Genomic DNA, 23,886 nt, shown 5'->3' with positions numbered 1-23,886 from the left:
ACAGGCTGTAGCTGTGGACACATCTGCTATGGGGATACATCTGTTTTTCGCATCGCTCGACGGAAAATTCTCACTTGAATATGGGCCACGTCATGGAGTTCGAGCGTGGTTGCGGTTTGTGTGAGTTTTAGTTAATAAAATAACTTAAACGCAAAGATAAAGCACCATAGCTAAGATTTTACACAGATAAAAATAATTTATACTATTTTGTTTGAAAAGAAATATTAACGTTTGGTGTATGTTGCCATAATGTGCATTTCTTTTTCCCACAATAAAAACCTCTGTAAAGAGCAAAACTGGTTACATTCAATAGAAAACGCCTACTCTAATATTTACGTTAATGATTGGCGGAGGGAGGAGCGGCGTTGTTGCGGGTTGTGAACTGTCAAATGGTGCTACTACAGATCTCGCGATATAGATTAACAGCGGGGATTATTCAAAGCATTCTTACGCTGGTGTGAAATAAGTACACATTACTAATACATTCATTAAAGTGCCAAGGATAATTACGAATTGAGTTAGCAATGGGTGGGTTCAGAACTTGTGCTCGGGCATTTCTGCTGGTCGTGGGAGTAGCAATAAGCCTTCCTTCGGTGCTAGGGACGCCCGACGACCCCTTCATGTCATACGACTTTCTGTACAACGAGGGCATAGAAAAATACTTAGCTGAAGATTGGGAGGGATGTATTAAATATATCGAGATGGCGTTAGAGGACTGGCACTGGTGGCAAGAAAGCATCGTGAGGTGAGTAGGCCTGTCCTGACTGGATGTCGATAAGCGTAAGCAAGGTCGTTTGGTTAATGACTGATTGATTATATTAATCTTTGGTGTTATTTTACTTCATTGCCAGTTCTCAATAGGCAATTGGAGTTTCTTGTTCTTCTGCCTAGCCGCCTCAATATGCTTGCTGCAAAAAGCATATCAGCTCCGCGGCGGCGACGGCACTATAACTTGACTTTTTCTACAGTTTTTTGGTTGCTAATTATGAATTTACCTTTAATTTTTGGCGCTCGAGTGTAATTAACCCCAGAAGTCCATCCAACAAGGGATTTCCATATGCGACCTTCACAAGACAGAGCACGGGTACGTCTGTTTCAAACGGTTCATATCCTGTCCGGCAAGTGCAATAACTTGTTAATGTATTGGTCCCCCCCCCCCGGGCCAGTATTAAACACGGTGAAGGGACATTCCATTTGGCTGACAACAAACAGATGCACTGCCAGCATCAGAACCCCTAAAAGTGTAGAAAAAACCAGTTGAGAAGGTAAAAACAGGTGCGGAGCTAATATATAGAATTACCTAAGATTTATTAGAAATAGGCTATACCATTCATGAGATTTTGGTAAATGTAAAGGGTGACAACCACATGAAGCCATCATCGTTTGTTAATATAACTGTTTTGGCCAAACAGTATAGAAAAGGGTGTACAGTACATAGGCTAATGCAGCAGTTGGGATAAGTCGATCCATTTATTGAAATAATGAGAAATTTGCTGTCTTTTTTATGTTTTTTACCAATGAGGTTTTTACTCTGTGGTATTGATTTACTTAAAATTTTTATTGCATTTGGATTAGAAAGTATCGTCATATGTTTTAATGTGTGCTTTTTTTTTGAACATTTATAGATAAGTGTCAAGGAGACAGCTGCACGAAGATAACGCATAACAATACGGTATAATTTTTTGGCTAGAGAATATAGAAAATGGTGTATATAGGCTAATGCTGTATGCTAAGATAATTTGAGAAATTTGCTGTCTTTTGTTTATGTTTTTACTTTCATCCCTGAGGGGCTGGTACTAAACATTGTGCCCTGTGGAGCTTCTGCCATCTTTGGTACCAGCCCCTTGGGAATGAAAGTGGAAGCATGAAAAAAAAGCAGATAAATTTCTCATTATCTTGGTAGATGTCTCAGAATATCTCAACTGTACTGCAGTAGCCTATGTATGCTACACCCTTTTCTGTTTTGTTCTGTCAAAAAATTATATTAATGAACAATATCTTCATGAGGCTGTCACCTTTACATTTAGCCATTTCTGACATTAATTTCATTAGTAAAGGAGTTCTTTTAGAAATGGCCTAGTTGATCCCACCCTTATATCCAAGAATTCAGGGGACCATAGGCTAGAGTGAAAGAATTTTTAGGTGAGGGAGAACACAAAAGTAGCAAAATGCAGGGACATTAACATCATTGATAGGCTGGTACTCATTCGTATTAAGGTAAGTTTATGTAATGTTTTCAAACCAATATCATACACTAAGGTAAGGACCTTATACCCTAGGTTAGTTGTGGATGGTTAGGTCTGTTTGCTTACAAGTCAGAAATGTTCAAAGCACATTCTTAAAGACAGGCATAGGGCCTATGGAAATTTTCAAGTCCAAAATACAATCTTCCTTTACAATAAGATTTTACCATTTTTTGTGATTCATACCCGCTGGATATGAATATTTTCAAGTAAATATTTACCAAAGCTATTGCTAAGGAGGAATGAATCTGATTTTTTTTTTTTTTTTTTTTTTTTGATGTTTTACTTTAGTATCAGTTCATAGTATTGGAGTTTTTGGTTTTGTTTCTAAAACTCCATAATATGCTTAATATGAAAAGTGTGCTAAAACCTGTCAGAAATTTACGGTTACAAAGAATTTGACACTTTATGTTTTAACATTCATACCTGTGGGGCTGGTACTAAATATGGCATTCATGTGAGGTAGTCAGGTATTAAACTTCAAGTAGAAATTTACTTTTTTTTTATTAATTAGATTAGGATAAACAAATCACAGTTCACTATTATAAGTGTAAAATGTCCAACGTATTAAATGAAAATTTTTATGTGGAAATTGAACCCAGTAATAAACAAGTAAAAAATGTGCCAAATTTTCTTTGGTGCAGTCAAGTTTTCTGCACAGTGTATAATGCTGTATGAAACTTTCAGCCACAGCCCATGAAACTTAACCACAGTCCAGTAGTGGCCCCAGCCATGGCCCATGAAACTCTTAGCTGTGGTCCATGAAACTCAGCCACGGTCCAATGGTGGCCTGTGTTGTTGGTACCTATAGCAGTGCTAGAAGTACGATTATGGCTAATTATATAAGTAACTTACCCAGTAATTACATAGCTATTAGTTTCTTTTAACCGGCAGCTCAAAATTTTGAAATTGCGGGTCACGCTAGTTTGTTTTGGTTATGGCGACGTGCCCCGCCCACTTTCGGGTGTAAGAGAAGGTACAAAATAGCAAAGAGCTTCAATTTGTTTCTGCCGGCTGTGGTTGAAGGACTGTGGTTGGCAGCAGCTCAAATTTTTGGAATTTACACTTTGCTGGTTGTTTGCATTATCTTCAATTGGTGAAGTATTTATTTTCGTAGCCTTTCGGCATAATTAAGATAGTGTTAGGCAAGTTTTGATCATTGGTTGATGACTCTTTGCCCATTTTTTTTTACTTGTATTAGACTTTTCTAGGATGTCTGACACCAGTAGTTCTAGTATTAGGCATTGCAGCAAAGGCTGCAATACTAGACTAACTAAAATTCTTACAACTCGCACACTGTTTGTATTCTATGCAGGGGACAAACATGTTCAGTAGATTTACGTTGTGAGGAGTGTAATGACTGGGATATTGAGAAGTGGAAGACTTTAGATGCACATCTTAAGAAACTAGCTGGAGATAGGAAGAGGAAACCTATGGCTAGGGAATCTAGTAAAGCTTTAGCTAGTCAGGATTTATCCGCTAAGTCAGATGCAATTGCTCCTGTAATTTCTTCCGTTCCCATTCCATCTCCTCCACCTGTGCAACCCTCTCCTCTACCTGGCTCTCATGTTTCCGACCCCAACACCATCACCAGTCGAACCCAATAATCGACACTGTCAGATTGTTCAATTGATCACTAAATTAGCGTCGTCGATGAAAGTGCTAATGGACAAAAGTGAGTCAGAGCACCCCGTGGTGCCCAGTGCAAGTGCAGTGATAGTGGAGGAGGTGGCTGTTCAGCCCGCCAATTCTCCTAGGCCAAGGTCCCTGACATACTCCCCAGCACCTGGGAGGAGTCAAACTGGCAGCCTAAGGGAGGTCGGTGGGGTCTGCCCCCGAGCAGTCGCTCCCTCAGTTCAGTCTGTTGACAATTCCCAGACTGAAACCAAAGGCCGTTGGAAAGGCCGTCAAGTGAGCGCTCATTGTATGTCCTCCAACTCCAAAGATTTTAGTCCCAGGCGCGCACGACGCTGTGCTGACAAGCATACCCACTGAAAAGGCGTGCAGTGGAGTTTGAGATTTTTTCCCTTGTTCCTTGTAAGAAGAGCAAGGATTCAGCGTGCCCATCGTGTAGTCATTGGGACACCACGGAACAATTCTCTTCATCTTCCTCGAATGACGATCGTAATTTGGCGCCAAAGTGCCTTGTGGCGCGGAGACGTTCTTTGTTGAATAAAGAAGCGACTGCTTTAGGAGTTGCGCACTCAGCGCAATCAGCGCCCAGCAACCAGTGTCGTAGCGCCCAAGCTCCCGTTTGCAATTGAGCGCCCGCTGGCGCCTGTTCTACAACAGGTTTCGTCTCTGACTCTCGTCTCGACAGCGCTCCCCGAGCACCCATTGGCACCCGCTCCTCCACCGCTTCTTAGTAATGTCGTCTTGGACGTTGTTCCTCCTCCAGTCGACCTGATTCAGAGCAAATTGGATAATATTCTCAGTTTGCTTCAGAAGGCTCCTCCTACGGCTCAGACAACAGCGGACTTATCACTTTCTCCTGTCTCTTCTGAGGAAGAAGTTGTTCCAGAACAAGATGCTCCTTCGTTGGCGTACTCTGCGCTGTTGAGATTCCTGCTAGCAATTTATCCTAACTTCTTTTCATCAGCTACTCCCTCCGTTCCTGCTTCGACCTTTTTTGTGGAAGCTCCCTCAGTTGGTCCTTCGAAATTACAGAAATAAGTTCTTTCCTCTTCAGCAAAGAAGGCACTGGATGAAGTAGAAGGGTGGTTTTCTGAGAATAGGGAACAAGGCAAAGCAGTTTTTTGTTTCCCTCCTTCCAGATTGTCCAGGTCAAGCTACAGGTTTTATGCAACTGGAGAAGCTCCTTCCCTAGGAATCTCTGCCTCCTCTCAGGGAGACTTCTCCGGCCTTATCAACTCAGCTAGGAGATCAGCTTTCTCCTCAGCCAAAATTATGTTCTCCGCCTCGGAACTTGCGCACCTTCTTAAAAATATTTTTAAGGTGTTTGAAGTGATGAGCTTCCTTGACTGGGCAGTGGGCGCTCTGGCGCGCAAACTTAGAAAGTGCTCTTTGTTACCTCAAGAAATCTCGTCGGATCTCTTGGGAGTACTTTCCTGCATTGAAAGGTGTTCGTGATAGCATGGAGGAGTTAGCCAGTCTGTACGCCACGGGTATTCTTAAGAAGAGGGAGCTTTGGTGCTCCTTTACTTCGAAAGGCGTCACTCCGTCTCAGAGATCAGCCCTCCTATTTTCCCCCTTGGATGAGACATATCTTTTTCCACAGGCTATAGTACTGAACATCGCCTCTGACCTGCAGAAAAAGAACACTCAGGACCTGCTCTCCCAATCTACGAGACGCCCCAAGGATTCTTCGTCTTTTCCTCCCAGATCTTCGTCTTCGCTGCAACCTACTCCCTTTCGGAGCTCCCGTTCTAGATCCCAGACTAGAACAAGAACTTATTCCCGTTTCCCACAGCGTTCCATCAAGAAGTCCTCTTCCAAGTCTTACTCCAAGAAATGAAAACATAGTCCTCCGTACTCAGGTAGGAGCGCGGCTCCTTCACTTTTGGGAATGGTGGGAACAAAAGGGAGTGGAATCTTGGATAGTGTCTGCCCTGAAGGAGGGCTACTCTATCCCCTTTTTGAACAAACCTCCTCTAATCTGTAAGCCTGTTGAATTAACACCTTACTCTCCAGGCTCAGAGAGATTTGCTGCCCTCTTGCTAGAGGTGGAGTCCCTTGTTCAGAAAGAGGCTATAGAGCTAGTAGAGGACATTCATTCTCCAGGATTCTAGAACCATCTCTTTGTGGTGCCCAAGTCATTAGGGGGCTGGAAACCCGTTTTGACGTAAGTGCTCTAAATATCTTTGTCAAAAATACAACATTCAAGATGGAAACAAACCATTCGGTCCTTGCATCCATTTGCCTGGGAGAATGGATGGCGTCCATCGACATGCAGGACACGTACTTTCACACTCTAGTACATCCGACTTCAAGAAAGTACCTCAGGTTTGTGTTTCAGGGCAAGGTGTTCCAATTTCAGGCTCTTTGCTTCGGCCTCTCAACAGCGCCGCAAGTGTTCACCAGGGCATTGGCTCCCCTAGTGACATGGCTTCATTTGATGGGGATAAAGATCTCCCTATATCTAGATGACTGGCTACTATGTTCCTGCTCGAAAGCTCAATGTACGGAGGACATTCACACGACTTCTCTTGGCTCAAGAATTGGGCCTTCTCATCAATCGTGACAAGTGTTTCCTGATGCCTTCTCAGGAGATTCCTTACTTAGGGATGACGATCAACTCTCTGGATTTTCAGGTTTCCAGTCCCGAAGAGAACAGAAAAGTGTCTCCAGACATTGGAAGAATTTCTGAATCCAAACTTTTGCTTGGCCAATCAGTGGATGAGTCTTCTAGGTACCCTCTCATCCATGGAACAGTTCATCACTGGGAAGACTTCATCTGAGACCTCTCCAGTTTTCCTCAGAGCCAGCTGGAACAGGAAAAAGTGTGTGGATTTGTTCGTGTTCCTGGCAACGATGGAAATCAAGGAGGATCTTCGCTGGTGGAATTCCAGGAAGAGATTGTCAGAAGGGAAATCTCTTCATCCTCTGAATCCCAGCCTAGAGTTCTTTTCAGATGCATCGAACCTGTGTTGGGGAGCTCTTTTGGGATTAAAAGAAGTGTCAGGCCGGGCGCACATTGAGACGCAGGGCAGTGCAGAGCAGGGCAGACTCAGGGCAGGGCAGGGCAGGGCAGGGCAGGTCAGCATAGGTGTGGTGCGCACAATGGGAAGCAGTCTGTCGTCCTATGCAGGCCCTGAGATCATGGCTGCAGCTCACGATTACCTGAGAAACCTCAGCTCAGAATCTGACTCAGAATTGAGAATACTTTGTTATTATATGACATTTGTAGGGAAAGAGATCACTGTGGAGGAGTGAGTACATGGCCAGAGGAATACCCATGGTGCATTTGGTTTAACATCTGAGTTGAGTGATGAATAATTCAAGAATTATTTCAGATTAAGCAGAGAACAATTTGATAAGGTGCATAACATGATACAAAGTGATATATCATCTGAAGGTTGCAACGCCCAAAAACCAATCGGGAGTAGAGAAAACTGGCTGTGTTTTTAAGATAAGTTTTAGCCTTTCACATCTGTCTTTCAGCAATATAGGAACGGAGGAAAAAATCATCTGATGAACAATTCCCTTTTCTTTTGACCTGTAATACTGCCTCCATAATGTCATTATAATGGATAATTGTAAAAATGAAAAATAACAGGAAAACAGTGTTGATAAGAAGCACACAGGTCTTTCAGAGATTCATCAGAAATTAACAAAATCATCAGACATATGACTTTCACATATAATAATTTGGTGGATTACTGAGCGAGTTACTTCAGTGCCGCATGTGCGCAGAAAACTGCGTTTCAAACACTGCGTGACGCAGGCGAAAACAGGTCCGCCCCTGCGCTGTGCTGTCCTGCTTGACAATGTGCGCGCTTACTTTTAAAATAGTGAAATGCAGTTTTCTGCCCTGCTCTGTGCTGCGCTGCCTGTGTCGCCTGCGTCGCCTGCGTCTCAATGTGCGCCCGGCCTAAGGGACCTGGTCTCAAGAACGGCAAAACTGGCACATCAATGTAAAAGAATTACAGGCGATATTTCTGGGCCTACAGTGCTTCACTTCAGAAATTCGGGGGAGGACAGACAACACGACAGCACTGACGTACATCAAGAAACAAGGAGGAACCCACCCTTTCTCCCTGTACGAAGCAGCAAGGGACCTTCTTTGGTTACACCAGAGCGACACTCAAGTGACAACGCGTTTTATCCAGGGGAGACTCAACATTCTCGTGGATGAATTGAGCCATCAGAGACAGATCCTTCCCACAGAATGGACATTAGACCCATTGGTTTGTCTGGATCTGTGGAAGCTCTGGGGGAAACCCATGATAGATTTGTTCGCGTCCTCCAGAAATCACTGACTTCCTCTCTTCTGCTCACCAGTTCCAGATCCCTTGGCATGGCGACCAATGCAATGTTGCAGGATTGGTTCAAGAGAGATCTGTATGCCTTTCCCCCATTCAGTTTAGTGAGGCAAGTCATCAACAAATTCTGGTCTCATCAAAACCTATCCATGATCTTGATAGCCCCCTTCTGGCCAGCAAAAGAGTGGTTCCTGGATCTACTAGAACTTGCGGACTTCCCGTGACTGCTGCCACAGAAGCAACAACTTCTCAGGCAACCTCACTTCCGGCAGTTCCACCAAAACCTGTCTTCTCTGGCCCTAACAGGGTTCAAACTGTTAGGCGACTGCTCTGAAAGAAGGGCTTTTCAAGAGCGGCTGCAGACACAGTTGTGATGTGTAGAAGACAGTCTTCAGATAATGTCTACCAGGCAAAATGGTCCATCTTCAGGTCCTGGTGCAGACAAAATACTGTAACGTGTCCTCTTCTGAGACCTCTGTAGCAGAAATAGCGGACTTTATTCTGTTTCTACGCTCCGCTAAAGGACTTTCCACCCCTACCATTAAAGGATATAGAGCTATGCTTTGCTCAGTTTTCCGCCATAAAGGAATGGACTTATCGTCGAACCAGGATTTGTCTTACCTTATTAAGTCCTTTGACACCGCAAAGCTTAAAGAAAAATCTTTGCTGTCCTGGAACTTAGACATGGCCCTTAAGTGGCTTTCCATTTCACGTTTTGAGCCCATGCAATCTATCTCTTTAAGGGATCTAACCAGGAAAACTCTTTTTCTGGTTGCCTTGGCCACTGCTAAGAGGTCCAGTGAAATCCGTGCTTTAGACAGAAACATAGGATTTTCTTAGGAGAATGCAGTTTTCTCCTTTTCCCTAGACTTTCTGGCTAAGAACGAATCGCCATCGAACCCATGGCCTCGTTCTTTTATGATCAAGAACTTGTCTGAGATAGTGGGGCTGTCTGAAGAAGAAAGAACTCTGTCCAGTAACCCCCCTAAAGTTTTATCTTCACAGAACGAAGGACATTCATGGTACTTCAAGAAACCTTTGGTGTTCTGTGAAATATCCCTCTAGACCCCTGTCTAAGAATGCCCTGGTATTTTTTCTGATTTCCGAAGCACATTCCATGGTGAACGAAGACTCGCTCTCCTCTTTCAAGGCAAAACCCCATGAGATAAGAGCAGTTGCTACGTCTTTGGCGTTTAAGCGCAATTTATCCCTCATGTCAGTTGTGCAAGCGACGTTTTGGAAGTGCGAGTCGGTGTTTGCATCGCATTATTTAAGGGATATCGAGACTACTTACGATCAATGCAGTACCTTGGGTCTGTTTTACACGGCTGGCATGGTGTTGGGGAAGTTAACATAGAAAGCAATGTCCTTTCTTTAATCTCTTTGCCTTGCTTAGGGTGTTTAGTTTTGGGGAGCCTGGGAGCACTATGTACTTGGAGTACCCTCCAGTCTTTTGGTTTTACAGTTGGGTATTGGTGTTTTTAATTTGATTTTTTGGTGGTTATGGTGACTATTTACTCTGGTTATTTTGTATGGTACTGCGCCGTGGGCAGGGGCATCTTGTTGTACTTTGGTAGCCCTCGGAAATTAGTCCATCACCACATAGCACCCACTGTAGTAGTAGGCCCTCAAGGCTTTACCTCCTCGCCTCTAGTGGATAAGATGAGCGCCAGCCAGAGGTAGCAGCTCTCTTATCAGGTAAGGTTCAACAACACTGATTCAATGTTAGCAAATTTCTATTCTCAAACTCATTACTATTTACAATGTTTTGGGGTAGATATGTCCAACAATCCCACCTCCATTTAATGTGGGAATCGGCTATATAATTACTGGGTAAGTTACTTATATAAAAATGACATTTTTATAATAAAATAAATTTTTATATACACTTACCCAGTAATTACATAGTCAGAGCCCACCCGCCTCCCCTCACTTAGACATAAGGGCATAAACAAATTGCAACTCTTTGCTATGTTGTACCTTCTCTTACACCCGAAAGTGGGTGGGACACGTCGCCATAACCAAAACAAACCAGTGTGACCCGCAATTTCAAAATTTTGAGCTGCCGGTTAAAAGAAACTAATAGCTACGTAATTACTGGGTAGGTATATATAAAACTTCATTTTATCATAAAAATGTCATTTTTAACCTTAAATAAAATAAAAAACTACTGAGGCTAGAGGATTGCAATTTGGTGTGTTTGATGATTGGAAGGTGGATGATCAGCATAAAAATTTTCAGCCTTCTAGCCTCAGAAGTTTTTAAGATCTGAGGGCAGACAAAGTCACCACAATAGTTTTTTATACAGAAAACTAAAATGTAATAAGGACAAATATGGGTAAATGAAATCAAGTAAAAGCCTCACAGGGAAGTAGTGCATCCCTTCAGCCATTAGGTGCACCCACTTTTTAGGTAGGATGTCATCGTCATTGGGAAGTCATAATCCTGATGAAGACTGGGCATTCAGGAGACTGATGCTGTCTGGGCATTCAGGAGACTGATGCTGTCTGGAGGTAAGGCTGTCAACCGTAGAGTCGCCCCCTGGTATTTGTGGGTGATAGGGACCACAACCACCCTCGAACAGCTAAAATCCGTGAATACTGTACTTGACCCCCACAAAAAAATGTTTTTAACTGCCTATTTTAATAGTTAAGACACCAAATATCCCTCTAAGAATGCTTATAACTGCCTAATTTAATAGTTCAAACACCAAATATACCTTAAACTATCATCCTAAAACACTTAATATCATTTCAAAGTCATCTTACAACATTACCCTTAAAAATATATGGCTTACAGCACCACCAAACTAATCCTCCTCCTCCTCCTCCTCCTCCTCCTCCTCCCTCCCTCCTCCCTCCTCCTCCTCCCTCCTCCCCTCCTCCTCCTCCTCCTCCTCCCCTCCTCCTCTTAATTTCCTTGGCTGCATTTCCTCCTCCCTCCTGTTCCTCCCCTCCTCCCTCCTCCTCCCCTCCTCCTCCCTCCTCCCCTCCTCCTCCTCCTCCTCCTCCTCTTCCTCCTCTTCCTCCTCCTCCTCCTCTTCCTCCTCCTCCTCCTCCCTCCTCCTCCTCCTCCTCTCCTCCTCCCTCCTCCTCCTCCTCCCTCCTCCTCCTCTCCTCCTCCTCCTCCTCCTCCTCTTCCTCCTCCTCCTCCTCCTCCCCTCCTCCTCCTCCTCCTCCTCCTCCTCCTCCTCCTCCTCCTCCTCCTCCTCCTCCTCCTCCAAAAATAAAATAATACAAAAGTAATATAACTTGCTTGACCTTTAGAATTTGTAAAGTGTTTAATTAACCTCATGTGGTAAATATGAACCACCTGCTTTGTGAGGATCACAGTAAATACTACTCCTGTCATACAACTAGAGTCTTTAAGATTTAAGAAGACGTTATAATCCAATGGCCGTTTCTCCAGGAGTTGGAAGAAATTATTCCAAAGACAGATTCTGTGATTCTGTGTATATTCCAAAGACAGATTCTGTGTAGTATTCCCCTAGAACTTTTTTTCAGGAAGATCTTCTAAAGCCATTGCATGTTATGAAGTTTTCTAAGCTTCCATGTGCTCCAGATTATTGTGTTGATACTATAAGCCATCTTGTGCAAGAGTGATATTTTTCTGATGTATACAGTTTTTTTTAATCTATCCTCAAGTTTACAAGAGGTTTAACTGCCAATGATTAAGAGGCAGTGGGCAGTTTCTCTTTTATTTGTGTTGGGCTTGAGGTATTTCTTGTACATGCCCCTCTATAAACAACTTCATTAAGCTCTTTAGTTTCTCAGATACTCTAAATGTTGTTGGTTCCAGCTATTAGAAATTATAGTTCTAGGTTTCATTATAATGACTTACCAAAACACTGTAAAAGCTTTTATCTCTTTAAAATCGACATCGGCCCGAGATATAAATTTTCAAACTTTGTTTGATCGCTGATAATTATGGAGATCTAACCCCACCAGATGCTGGTGGGGGTAGCGTGGCAGGAGACATACCCATAAACCCAGGTCAGTTTATTCTTGGGCGAGGGAACGCAGATCTCGCGCTGGCCCGCCTGCCTCAAACTGTTTGGGTTCCCTTTGTCTGCTGCACTTAGTTGTGGCGCCTCTCCTGGTGAAGTACCAATTGCTCGCTTTATTTATCTAGCTAGCCTAGCTCTCTGGAATTGTGAAGGCGTCGGATCTTGCTTCTCGGGATCCAGAGTTTGGCAGAGGGGAATTTAATGCTCCGCCAAACTAGTTAAACTTAAATACGACGCCATCTCAGTGTACAGCATGTAGGGTCAAGAGTGTTCCCAGGAGAACACATGGTGAATGGTTGAATGGAGTCAGAGTTTGCAAACATACAGTTACCATCAGATAAAGCCAATAGGATAGGGATAGGAAAGCCTTTGCCGTAAGGAAGCTAGGCTATCATCTTCTTCGTGGTGGCATTACGCTACCTCCTCACCGGCCACCTTCCTCCTCTCCTACCCCTCCTCTACCGCTGCTCTTTCCCCTCTCATTCCCTCTTCACCAGCTTCCCAGTATGTTTTCCCTAAAGCCAAGCCCAGCCTCGAGGCTGATAAATCAGAATCTGCTCTTTAGAAATCAAATGAAGCGCAAATGAACGCCAGCGAGTCGGTCTTAAGTTTAGTGCTCGCACCGCAGCGTCCGGCGTTAGAAGGCCGTGATGACGCTGCGTTGGTGTTGGTGATAATAATGCGGTTGTTCGCGTAATCGCGCTTCGGGCGAGTCTGCTCGTTTTTCTGAATCTTTTTGAGCAAAGGCAGCTGTCCCGCCGCTTTCCGAGGCTAGAAGACAGTCCGGTGCTGGCGAAAAGGTCAGAATTACGGTCAACAGCAGGCTCGCCCTCTAAGGCACACAGGAAAGCCTTTAGTCCTGGTGGCGAAGTAGTAAGCTTGACTCGCCAAGCGCCAAAAGCTTCAGGAGACGGAAAGTGATCCATCGACGCCGATCTTTTCGCCATCACCGACATCGCAGGATGGTGTCTCAGAAGCTTCATCAAGGCTGTCGCAGGCGGCGCACTATTTCCAAGGTTAAGCTCTTCAGGTGAGAGTAGCAGCAGTTCATCTTCAGTCTCTTCATATATTCCAGCTCTTCGATCCCCTCCGCTACTTCCAAGTGGCATCAGACCTCTCGGCCCTAAAGAGGCAATCTTCGGATACCCCTGCCCTAGGGTTACTAAACTTTTCAAGAAAAGGACAGCCAGCCCTATACCTGGCTGCTCAGCGTGGGATCCGATCAAGAAAATACATTTCAGATGCTTCTCCCAGGTCACCTAGTGCAGCCGAAGAGGCCTAGCCTCTTCCAGAAGTTCCGCCTCGCAAGTACCCGGCCTCTTACTTCCTCCTCCTACACACCCAAGTGTCTGCACCTTTGGCTGGGCATCCTCGCTCCAGGAGTCTATTCTGTTGAAGGAAGCCAGAAAGGTAGTCCGCAGTCCTTGCATTCCTGAGGATAAAGAAGTCTTTCCTCCTCAACCCTGACGGTCTGGGCACGGAACCGATTCCTTTCTGTGAAGAGGAAGGCTCAGGTGAATCGGGCCTCTCTTCACATTACGCTCTCTACTCAGCTTGCAGTCAGACTCGCACATTTTCAGCCGACAGCCCCCTCTTCTCCGAATTTCACGCTGCGCCTGGGAAACAAGGTCCTGCCACTTCACTTCCTGCTGGTACTCCACCGCTCCGCAAGAAAGCAATAAAAGAGGTAGAGGCGTACAAAGCCAAGAGGTCCTCAGGTAAGTCAAAGTCGCTTATGCATTCCTCCTTCAAAGCTGCTCTAAAAGGAGGCAAAATTATTACAGCACAGGAGCTTCTCCTTCACTGGGATCCGTAATTTCAGCACAAGGACTTCGGCCCCTGTGGACCCTCAAGACGCATTTTCCCATTCGAGGCAGCCAAGACTCCTTCTTTTTCGCCCTAGATGTAAACATTTTCCAGGAACCTCTTTCAAGCTCCTAGAGATTGTCGCTTTGACGATTGGTCAGTGGGAGCTATTTTCAAACAGGTGGAGTAGGCTAATCTCGCAGAAGACGCCTTGAAAATCACGGGTTCCTTTCCTGCACCGATATCACTATCCATGATGCGGCAGGCGAAATTTCTCCTTGCCATGGCTACCTGAAGAAGAGGGAAACTTATAAGCTCTTTCTGTCTAAGGCTGTGACTTCTTCGCAGAGAACGGCTTTGATGTTCGCACCCTTTGACAAGGAGGGCCTCTTCCCAGAAGCAGTAGTGAAAGACGTCCTGTCAGCCATGGATAAGAGGGCATCGCCACACATCCTGGGTTCATGTCCTCCACCAGACCGAGGCCACCTGCTCTCGCCCTTGACCAAGATGGTGATTCTCTTAACAGGCATCCGCTTCAGAACTCCAGGTCCAAACCTTTACTCAAGGTCCCGCCTCCAACCCAGGGTGCCCTCCTCAAGTCACAAGGTCGTCATACCAGTAAGCCCAGGATCCTGTCCTCCATGCACCGGTGGGGGGCCAGACTCAGCTCTCTTTGGGAGGAATGGAGAGACAGAGGTGATCAGTGGTGGTGCAAGTGCTCCAGCTAGGTTACCGCTCGCCGCTCGCCCCAACCTCTCCTCTCCACTTTCCTCATTTCCTTTGACAGCATACTCAAGAGGCTCAGTCAAGCTGCCCTAGAGACAGAAGTCCGGCCCTCTTAGGAAAGCGGTCATCGGCGAAAAGTAGGACGTGGTTCATTCCAGGTTTTCTACAACCGCCTGTTTGTAGTCCCCAAGTCATCAGTTGAGGTCAGTTCTCGACGAAGTGCCTCAATATGTACATAGTGAAAACCAAGTTCTCCATGGAAACGTAACTGGGCCAGTTCTTCAGGCACTAACTCGGGGGATTGATGGTGACTTCTACATGGAAGATGCCTATCACATTCCAGTACATCAGGACTCCAGGAGGTATCTTCGCTTGTTTTCAAGGACAGAGTTTCACAAGTTCCGGCTCCTGCTTCGGCCTGTCGACAGCCCCCGCAAGGTTTACTACAGACTCCTCGCCTCCGATAGGTCATTGGCTCCCACCTGAGGGAGTTCGGATCTCCTTGTACCTAGACGATCATTACTCCGCTCATCATCAGGACTCCACAGAACCCCAAGGTTACCTCGACTTAGGATTCTGATAAACACGTGAAAAGTCGAGCTAGTCTTTCACAGAGGATTCTTTATTTGGGGATGACTCTGACAGTCTAGCTTTTGGCTTTTTCTGTCTCCCCAAAAGGGTCTCCTCCTGCTTCAGACAGTGAGAAGTTTCCTCCTGACAGTTGCTCCGCCCACAGTGAATTTGCCTCCGGGAACTCTGTCGCCAGCGGAGCAATTTTAGGCACAGGCCGCCTGCACATGAGACCCTTACAGCCTTTCTCCTCTCAGGGACCTGGGACAGAAGGACCGAAACGGACTTCCACGGTCTTCAACATTCCCTGACGTCAAGGGCATCTTTTCTGGGGTGGAGGTCGCCGAAAGGCTGGAGGGTTCAGATCTCTCCCGGGCATAACCATCTCTTGCAGATGTTCTCAGACGCCCAATGTTGGGTGGGAGTACATCTAGCCAACCTCAGACTGCCAGGAGTTTGGTCGGACTTAACAGAAGAAGCTCCACATCATCAGCCATGAAATCCGTTGGCTATCTACCTCGCTTCCAGGAATCTTCGACCCAGCACGCCTCAGGCCAAGCAGGCGTCGCCCGTTCACGCTGACAACCTGACGGCTCAGCTTCACATCCGAAACAGGAGTACTCATTCCTTTGCCCTGTTCAAAGCCGCGAGGACCTTCTTCTGTGGGCGGACAGCAACAGGTGGCCCTGTCTCTCGGCCTGAAACTGAACGCCCCATGACCACCAGCCAGCCGGAACTGACTCTCACGGAGTGGACCCCTGCACCCGGGGGAGTGTGCCTAGATCTGTGGAATCTGTGGCACTCCCATAATAGATCTCTCGCCACCTCCAAGAACCATCGTCTCTCAGTGTTCTGTCTCACCAGCGTTCCAGACCCACTGACTAATTTGGTGGACGCCATGCTCCTAGACTACCTAAATTGTTTGCGATGCCTTCCTCCTCCTTTCGCCCATCAGGTGCGATAAAGTGAAATTCCATCAGAAGGTCGTAGCCAAGATCCTCGCTGCCCTGTTCTGGCCAAGGAAGGAGTGGTTCCTGACCTGCTAGGGTCTCCTGATAGACTTCCCGAGGTTTCTCCTCAAAGAAGTCAAGCTTCTCAGACAATCCCACCCCAATGAAGTTCACCAGGATTGTCTAGTTCTCGCGCCTGGACAGGCTTCAGACTGTCAGAAGCTCATCAGAGCGCGAGGTTTTTCAAGCAAGGCTGCAGAGGCCATTGCGAGGTGCAGAAGGGACTCTCTATAAAATTATACCAATCCAAGTGGATAGTCTTCAGGAACTGTGTAGAAAAAAAATAGTATCTCCTCTCTTCGATGTCTATAACTCAACTTGCTGATTTTTTCATTTACTTGAGACTAAGAAATTGATACCAACCATCAAGGGCTACAGAGCTAAGTGCTGTCCTCCGTTTTCTACCATAGGGGTTAGACTCATCAAATAACCGAGACTTGTCAGACTCTCCTCAAGTCCTTAGATTGACAGCTAAGGCCCCAAACCTGCCTCTTGCCTGAATTTAGATGTAGGTTTTGAGGTGAGCACGTCTCTAAGGTGTACAAACCTTAGGGAAATATCTTTCTCTTAGAGACCTCACTTAAGAAATCCCTTTTTCTTGGCTACTTTAGCAACGGCAAAGAGGGTTAGTGGGAAATACAAGCTAATGACAAGGAAGTGGTTTTTCACAAGGTAATGCTGTTTGCTTGCTCACATTGAATTTTCTGGCTAAGAACGAAGTCTCTTCCAACCCGTGGCCTCGTCCTTACCATTCAGAACCCTCCCAAGTGGCTGGCCTCAAGAATTGGAGGCTTCTTTGTGCCCCGTTAGAGCTTATCAAAATTAATATTTCACAGAACGGCCAGCATCAGAGGACGTTCCTCTAACCTGTGGTGTTCAGTGAAAGATCCAACCAGACCTCCATCCCTTAAGGGTTAATGAAAGTTTCTTAAAGCGCCTGTGAAAGAGTAAGAGTTTTGTGGAATGCTGGCTTTTGCATTGAAGATACTAGTATTTGGTTTTTGCCCTGGACTGAGAACTGAAACAATTTTGAGTTACTTCCCTTCTCAGGGTTGTAATAAGGCCAGCTTCATCTCATTTAAGGATAATGAGTTTGACAAACTTTTACACTCTATAAGGGTAGTTATAGCATATTCAAATAGATTAAAGCCTGTTAGAGATATTTATTTTGTGCGTTAAGAGAGCGAGCACTAATTTTTATAAATGCACTTCCATTTTTTTGTTATTTTGTCAAATTAGTACATGTAACCTCAGTTGTGATTTATTACTTTGCTCAAACTTTTAATGAAAGTTTTATTAGCTGCTGAACTCAGTCACTGAGATCAAATAATAGCAATTGAATGGGCTCAACATCCAGAGGTTTGCATCAGACAGTGGGCTCTGTGGGATCCCCTTTTATTAACCTGTTTGAGACCAAGTGGAATCTTGTTTGCCAATTTATTGTTCACCAGTGGAAGATCCTCTAGCTTTTGCCTAGTCAGGCCTTAATTGTTATACCCTTTCATTGTTTTGCTACGATTCAGAAAGTCACCAACGAATCAGTGACTGTAAGTTGTCTCTTGGTGTTGGTTACCCCAAGTGGCCAAGGAAGGCTGGGTTTCCAGTTTCAGTCAGTGGTGGTTAGATCTGCCCTTACTTCTTCCTATCAGGAAGAATCTCTTGAAGAGGCCATGAGAGGAAAGGTTTCATCACAATCCTGCAAGCTGCCGATAACCACATGGAGATGTTTGAGGGCTCCTGGGAGCTCAAGGCAGTGCCAAGAGAGAATGTACTTGCCGATTCTGCCGACACTGGTGGTCTGTGTATAGAGATCCTGGTACCACATTAGGTGGTTTTTTCATTGCCAGTAATTCTATAAACAACATGATAAAAGTTTCTTTTTTTCTCAAGCTTGAGAAAAAGTCTTTGGTAGCAGCCGTTAAGGCTAGAGGGCCATGTTGGCTCTGGCACAGATATGTCCAAGGACAAAGACACCTAGCTGTCTTCTGAGGTGTTGAGGTGAAGTTCCTCAATCTCTGGTGCTGGTTCTTAAGTTCATTATGTTGCCACCCTTTGAACTTTTGGAACAAGCTCCTTTTAAAAGAGATTCACAGTAGCCTTGGCTACACCAAGGAGTGAGGGAGCTACAAGCTTTGTCATTAAAGAAGGCTTTGCTTAGACAAGGCAGTTCTTGTCTTTTTGCCTTATTTTGGGCTAAAAATGGTCTCAGGGCTAGCCCTTTACCTACAACATTCTCTTGACCAGTTTGGAATCACTAGAGCTTGAGGAGGTTGACCCCTTTGTGGGTCCAGTAAAGACTTTAGGATTTTGTCCGAGTTGTACTAAAGCTGTTAAAGCTGATGCAAAGAATGTGTTTGTAGTGTTCTGAAGCCAGAGGTTCTGATGAATAGTGTTCTGAAGCCAGAGGTTCTGATGAATAAGAATGTAATGTCTTTTTCATTAGGTTCTTGTTAAGGAATCTCATGCTAATATGTATCCTTAATGAGGCATGATCAGTAGTCTTTTTTTTGCCTACTGCTTTTTAGACCTACTGTACTTGTGGTTTTTTGGAAGTATTCAATATTGAGTTTAGGAGGTGGACCCTCTTGTGTGTAGGGGCCTGTTAGTCATCCATCATTGGCTTTGCATGGTCTTTGAAATACCTCTCCATCATACAATTTGCCCTTCCTACCTCCAGAAATTCAAAGCAGACAGAAGTAGACTGACCAGCTATGAGCCATTGTACCTTTTGGTCCCCTGATGGGGGTGGGGAAGTCGATAGATAGAAAACATATATTCACTGAAAACTGTGTTCTTTTTCTTATGCAGTCAGTCAAAACTCCCACTGGCATGGAATTGAAAGCTATGCAATGGAGAGGTAAATATTTAAAAGTTAATACTAAGTTAAGTTTTTATATTTTTATATTGAGTTTTGCATTTTTTTTTTATATCAGTAATTTTTCTCACTCGCATTAGCACTAATAGTGTTTTGCTCCCATTGTGGGTCTGCTGTGGTAAGAGAGATCATGTGGATGTAAAATTTTGGCAGCATAGTCAGGAAAGTACATTTGGAGAATATAGGAAGTGAAAAGATGCAGTAGGTGCCTGATGAAAGAGTGATAGGAAGTGGTTGGGTTGAATGCATTTGCCTATTTCATCCAGAGAGGTTGTAGTGCTTGGAGGATATAGACTGTCAGCCATTGTTGGTGGAAAACCTACAGTGTTGCACAAAATGGTTGGTGATTGTGAATAAGCTTAAGTTACACTTGTCAGACTATTTTGGTGCAAGGGTTGACAATTTTTAAGATGTTAGCAGACTGCAAGTGTCAGTGTGTTGTGTTAGATGGTTGATAGTTTGTTGGTGATGCCTATGTTTCAGATTTTAGGGACTGAACTTAAGGTGCCATAAAAGTGCTGTCTCAACAAATCTTGATTGTAGGTTATTCTTGGTTAGGTAGGGATTTATTGAGTTGGTTATTGTCTACAGGGATTCAGTTAACCTTGCTGACTAGGAAATGTTGTAAAGAAAGCTGTTAAAAAAAATAAATCTATCCAAGATTGTTAAAGTAACCACTGCTCTTGGTCCACATCTCTTCAGTTAACACTGGTTCCTAAGAGAAGAAACCATGACAATGTAGCAGAACTTTGGGCAGAGGAGTGGGCAGTCACAGTTCGCTAGAAAGGATACAGACTTCCCTTTGGGAGAACCCCCCCCCACCACAACTGATTTCATTTCCACCTTGAAGGACTGAGTTAATGAAGGGCAAGGCCCTCCAAGCAGAAGTAAGAGCTATGCTTCAGAAGGGGGCAACTGAGGTTGTAGAGGAACTTTTGCCAAGCTTCTATGGCTGGCTCCTCCTGGAGAAATCCTCAGGGGGATGGAGACCGATTATAGACCTGTCTGCCTTGAATGGCCTAGAAATGGCCCAGCCATTACTAGCTTTCATGAGCAAGGGAGAATACATGTCTCTATAGATCTGCAGGACACCAACCTTCTCATTCTGATCCACCCTTTGAGAAAATTCTTGCAATTCATTTGCCAACGGGCAACATAGCATTTCAAAGCCCTCTTCTTTGGTCTTGCAACAACTTCTCAGGTCTTCACTCAGGTCTTACAGCTAGTGTGCACTGTGGCCCACTCACAAAGACTACGACGGAGAAGGTGCCTGGACAACCGGTTCATCCTCACTTTGTCAATACAGACGCGAGAGAAGGACAGGGACAAATTGTCAATACAGACGCTAGAGAAGGACAGGGACAAACTGTTGGATTTTTGCTGGGAATGGGGGGTGATTGTGCATCTGGATAAGTCGAATCTGGTGCCAAACCTGGAGGTAAAGTATCTGGGGATGTGGTTAGATGCGGTGCTAGTAGAGCCTTTCCGTCCACGGAGAAGGGTAGACAAGCTGCAAGAAGCTGCCCAGAGGCTCGTGACGGGGCCTACCCAGCCAATGAGGCAATGGCAGGTGTTGATGGGTCACCTGACATCCCTGGAGAAATTAGTACCCAGGAGGGAGGGCCCACCTTCGGTCCTTGCAGTGACAGCTAAAGATGTGTTGGGAGCTGTAGCTGGAGAAGTCCTTCCACCTACAGATTCCAGTAAGCAAGGAAGTGAGAAGGGATCCCAAGTGGTGGATGGATTCCCACAATCTCCAGCTAGGAGTGCCACTCAACAAACCATCCCCAGGGATGCTGGTATTCTCTGATGCCTCCTGAAAGGGATAGGGAGCGCACTTGAGTGGAGGATGTGATTCAGGAACCTTGGGGGACTGAGGAGGGTAAGTAGCTCATCAACCCCTTCAAGATGAGTGGTGTGGTTGGCACTACATCATTCCCACCACCATAGTGGCTGTCATCAACAAGCAAGCTGGAACAGTATCACATGAAACTGTATGACTGGTGAGAAAATAGGAGTGGACTTAATTGTGAAGTATATCCCGGTTAAAAGAAATGTGTGGCTGATCATCTGAGCAGAAAGGACCAGGTTTTAGGGACGGAGTGGTCCCTGCATCAGGATTGGTGGACAAGCTGCTAGAAGTGTGGAGTGGCTCATCAAGTGACCTGTTTACCACAGCCTAAAATGACAAGCTACCACTTGACTGCTCTCCAGTGCTAGATCTGAGGGCAGTGATGCAGGATGCCTTCCAGCATCCAAGGAGCAAATTGGAGGTGTGCTCTTTTCCCTTGTTCAGCCAGCTGATGAAGGTTGTTGCCAGGAATCCCACTGTCTGCATTAAAACTGCTATTAAAGGAAAATGACATTTTAAGCCCATGTCTGTACACTCTTGACCTCATTCAGCTCAAGATGTTCAAATGAGATTTAATAGAGAAACTGATGAATCTCGGTATCCTTTTTTAATGTTCTGTGCCTCCCCTTGGTTCATCCAGCTACCAGAACAGCTGTTCCTCACCTGAAGACCTACTCAAAAATAGTGATTTTTGTATACATTAAAATGGTTATGCTATGACTCTTTATAGTAGTTTGCTTGAAAATGCCTTAGAATAAAGGCCATTACTCTCTCACAAAAAATAAATATATACGGTAGTGTTTGATAAAAGTGATAAGTAATAATAGATATAATAAGTTAAGTATTCTACGCCCTTCGTTATATTATGTGGTGATTTCGTAATATATTGCTTTTTTGTCTTGTATTTTGATAATATGGCCATGTTATGAACATATTGTTCAGTACCAACCTTGATTATTGTCTTTTGTAAAAATTTTGTCTCTGATCTCTTTTACGTCTCTGCATACAGCTGTCGAAGAAAATGTTCAGAAGAGAGTGCTAGAGAGAAATTACTTTCAGAAAATCTAACTGAAGAAGATAGATTCTTTGAGAAATCCATCCGTAACACATTATGTCTGGTGAAGTGCAAGAAGGATGTATTTGGGTCCCGCATGGACAGAGTGGCTGAAGGACATGTTGATGAGGACTTTGAAATTCGAAAACCATATGATTATCTACAGCTCTGTTATTACCGGGTAGGTTTATTGACAATTCCACTTTGTCATAGTGGTATTATTATAACTGAGACAGTATTAAAATAGTATGTTATTTATGTAATTTGTCCAAGTCATTCAACATGGTAGAGTTCTTACATGCTTTTATTTAACTTGACTTCTGCGTCTGTTTGGGTCAAAATTGTAACTGAATTTTCCACCTGTTCCCCTCATCCGGTGGACTTGAAATTTTGCATTGTCACTCAATCCTGGTGACAGTACAACCTGTCATGATTAGGTCAGCAGTGACCTCTCCCAGTATCTCAGGATTTGTATGAAAATCTTTGGATTTTTCATACCTTCTCAAACTCTGTAGAATAAGTTAATAACTCTACAGATTTTTCAAACCTTCTTTGGCTCAACAGGATATCACATTCAGTTTCGTTAGCTACAATCATAAATTGGTTACAATTTCTGACAAAGCTGAAAAGAATAAACTAAAAAATATTTTAAAAACTTTTTAAAACACACTTTTATTAAAATGCACTAAAAAGTAAAAAATCATTTTTGGAGACATACCAAGGTTTTCGTACAATTAATCATGTCTACAAAAATAAAAGTGTGGGTGCCAAACTTGGAAGGAAATGCTACAAGAAACAGAAAAATATATTTCTTTTCTTGTAGGATTTCCTTCCATGTTTGCCGCCCATGCTTTTATTTTTGTAGACATGATTTAATTGTAAGAAAATTCTGATGTCTCAAAAAATTATTGTTTACTTTTTAGTACAATAAAAGCATTTTTAAAAATTTTCTATATTTTTTTTTTTTTATTTACATAAAAATTTCCAAAAACATTACATAAAATTTATTGAGATGACCAAGTGACTGAGAAGTACTGCATTTAGAGAACTGTTCCTTCATGTGAGCTTTGCCAATTCACTTTAGGCACCTGAGTTGGCCAGTTTTACTTTTCGCATCTTAGTTGGATGGCATACAGTACTTTCTAATCTGTCATGGTTTAATATGATTGATTGATCAAAACATTGATAGTTACATGTATAAGCATTTCTTGTTTTATTTTGTTTGATATATATTGTGCATATTTTATTTTGCTTGTAAAAGCATGAAATCATTTACAGAAATTTTTATTTTTGGTATTCTTTTGTTGATATTTGTTCCTATAGTGACACTAGGTTAGTCACAACATCAGTTTCGTATCATTTTGGTAACACCTAAGTGAATGGTTGCAATTCTGGAGGCCCATCATGCTGTGCTGAAAGTATTTTTAGCAGTAAGGCTTCTGTAACTCCTACAGTTCATGGAAGGCATGGTGTCATGAATGGTTTTTTTTTTATCCAAGTCAAGTCCAATAGTCTATTTGTAGTTCTGCTCAGAGGCTGATATTAAATATAGAACTCAATTTTTCACAATATACTAAGTTTTTATTCTTATAGGATAATGTTGAATATGTATCCTTTTGCTGTGACATTGTTCATTGTCAGTGTCATGTAGTGTTGTGGAGTATACAATAACTATAATGATCCTTGTTACATTAATAGTTAACCGTATTTAATAATATTTCTGGTTTAATCTAGGCTGGCAAACTGAAAGAAGCAACTGATGCAGCAGCGACTGTTTTGGCAAAACAGCCAGAGCACGAAGT

The 23,886-nt window shown here is 43.9% G+C and overlaps 1 protein-coding gene across 1 annotated transcript in view; it reads left to right on the top strand.

Moving 5' to 3' along the window:
- The first annotated feature begins 318 nt into the window (after positions 1-318).
- LOC136852349 (prolyl 3-hydroxylase 1-like) overlaps positions 319-23,886 on the top strand; it is a 285,127-nt gene continuing 261,559 nt past the window's right edge. Inside the window, exons 1-3 of the mRNA XM_067126927.1 lie at positions 319-745; positions 22,040-22,265; positions 23,819-23,886. The exon at positions 23,819-23,886 is cut by the window's right edge and continues 76 nt beyond it. Of these exons, the coding sequence (XP_066983028.1) occupies positions 525-745; positions 22,040-22,265; positions 23,819-23,886 (515 nt within the window). The 5' untranslated portion in view covers positions 319-524. The remainder of the gene's footprint in view (positions 746-22,039; positions 22,266-23,818) is intronic.

This window comes from Macrobrachium rosenbergii, chromosome 3, assembly GCF_040412425.1.
Source record: "Macrobrachium rosenbergii isolate ZJJX-2024 chromosome 3, ASM4041242v1, whole genome shotgun sequence".
NCBI lineage: Eukaryota > Metazoa > Arthropoda > Malacostraca > Decapoda > Palaemonidae > Macrobrachium > Macrobrachium rosenbergii.
The sequence above is the reverse complement of the archived record's forward strand: the minus strand, read 5'-3'. Positions and strand labels throughout refer to the sequence as shown.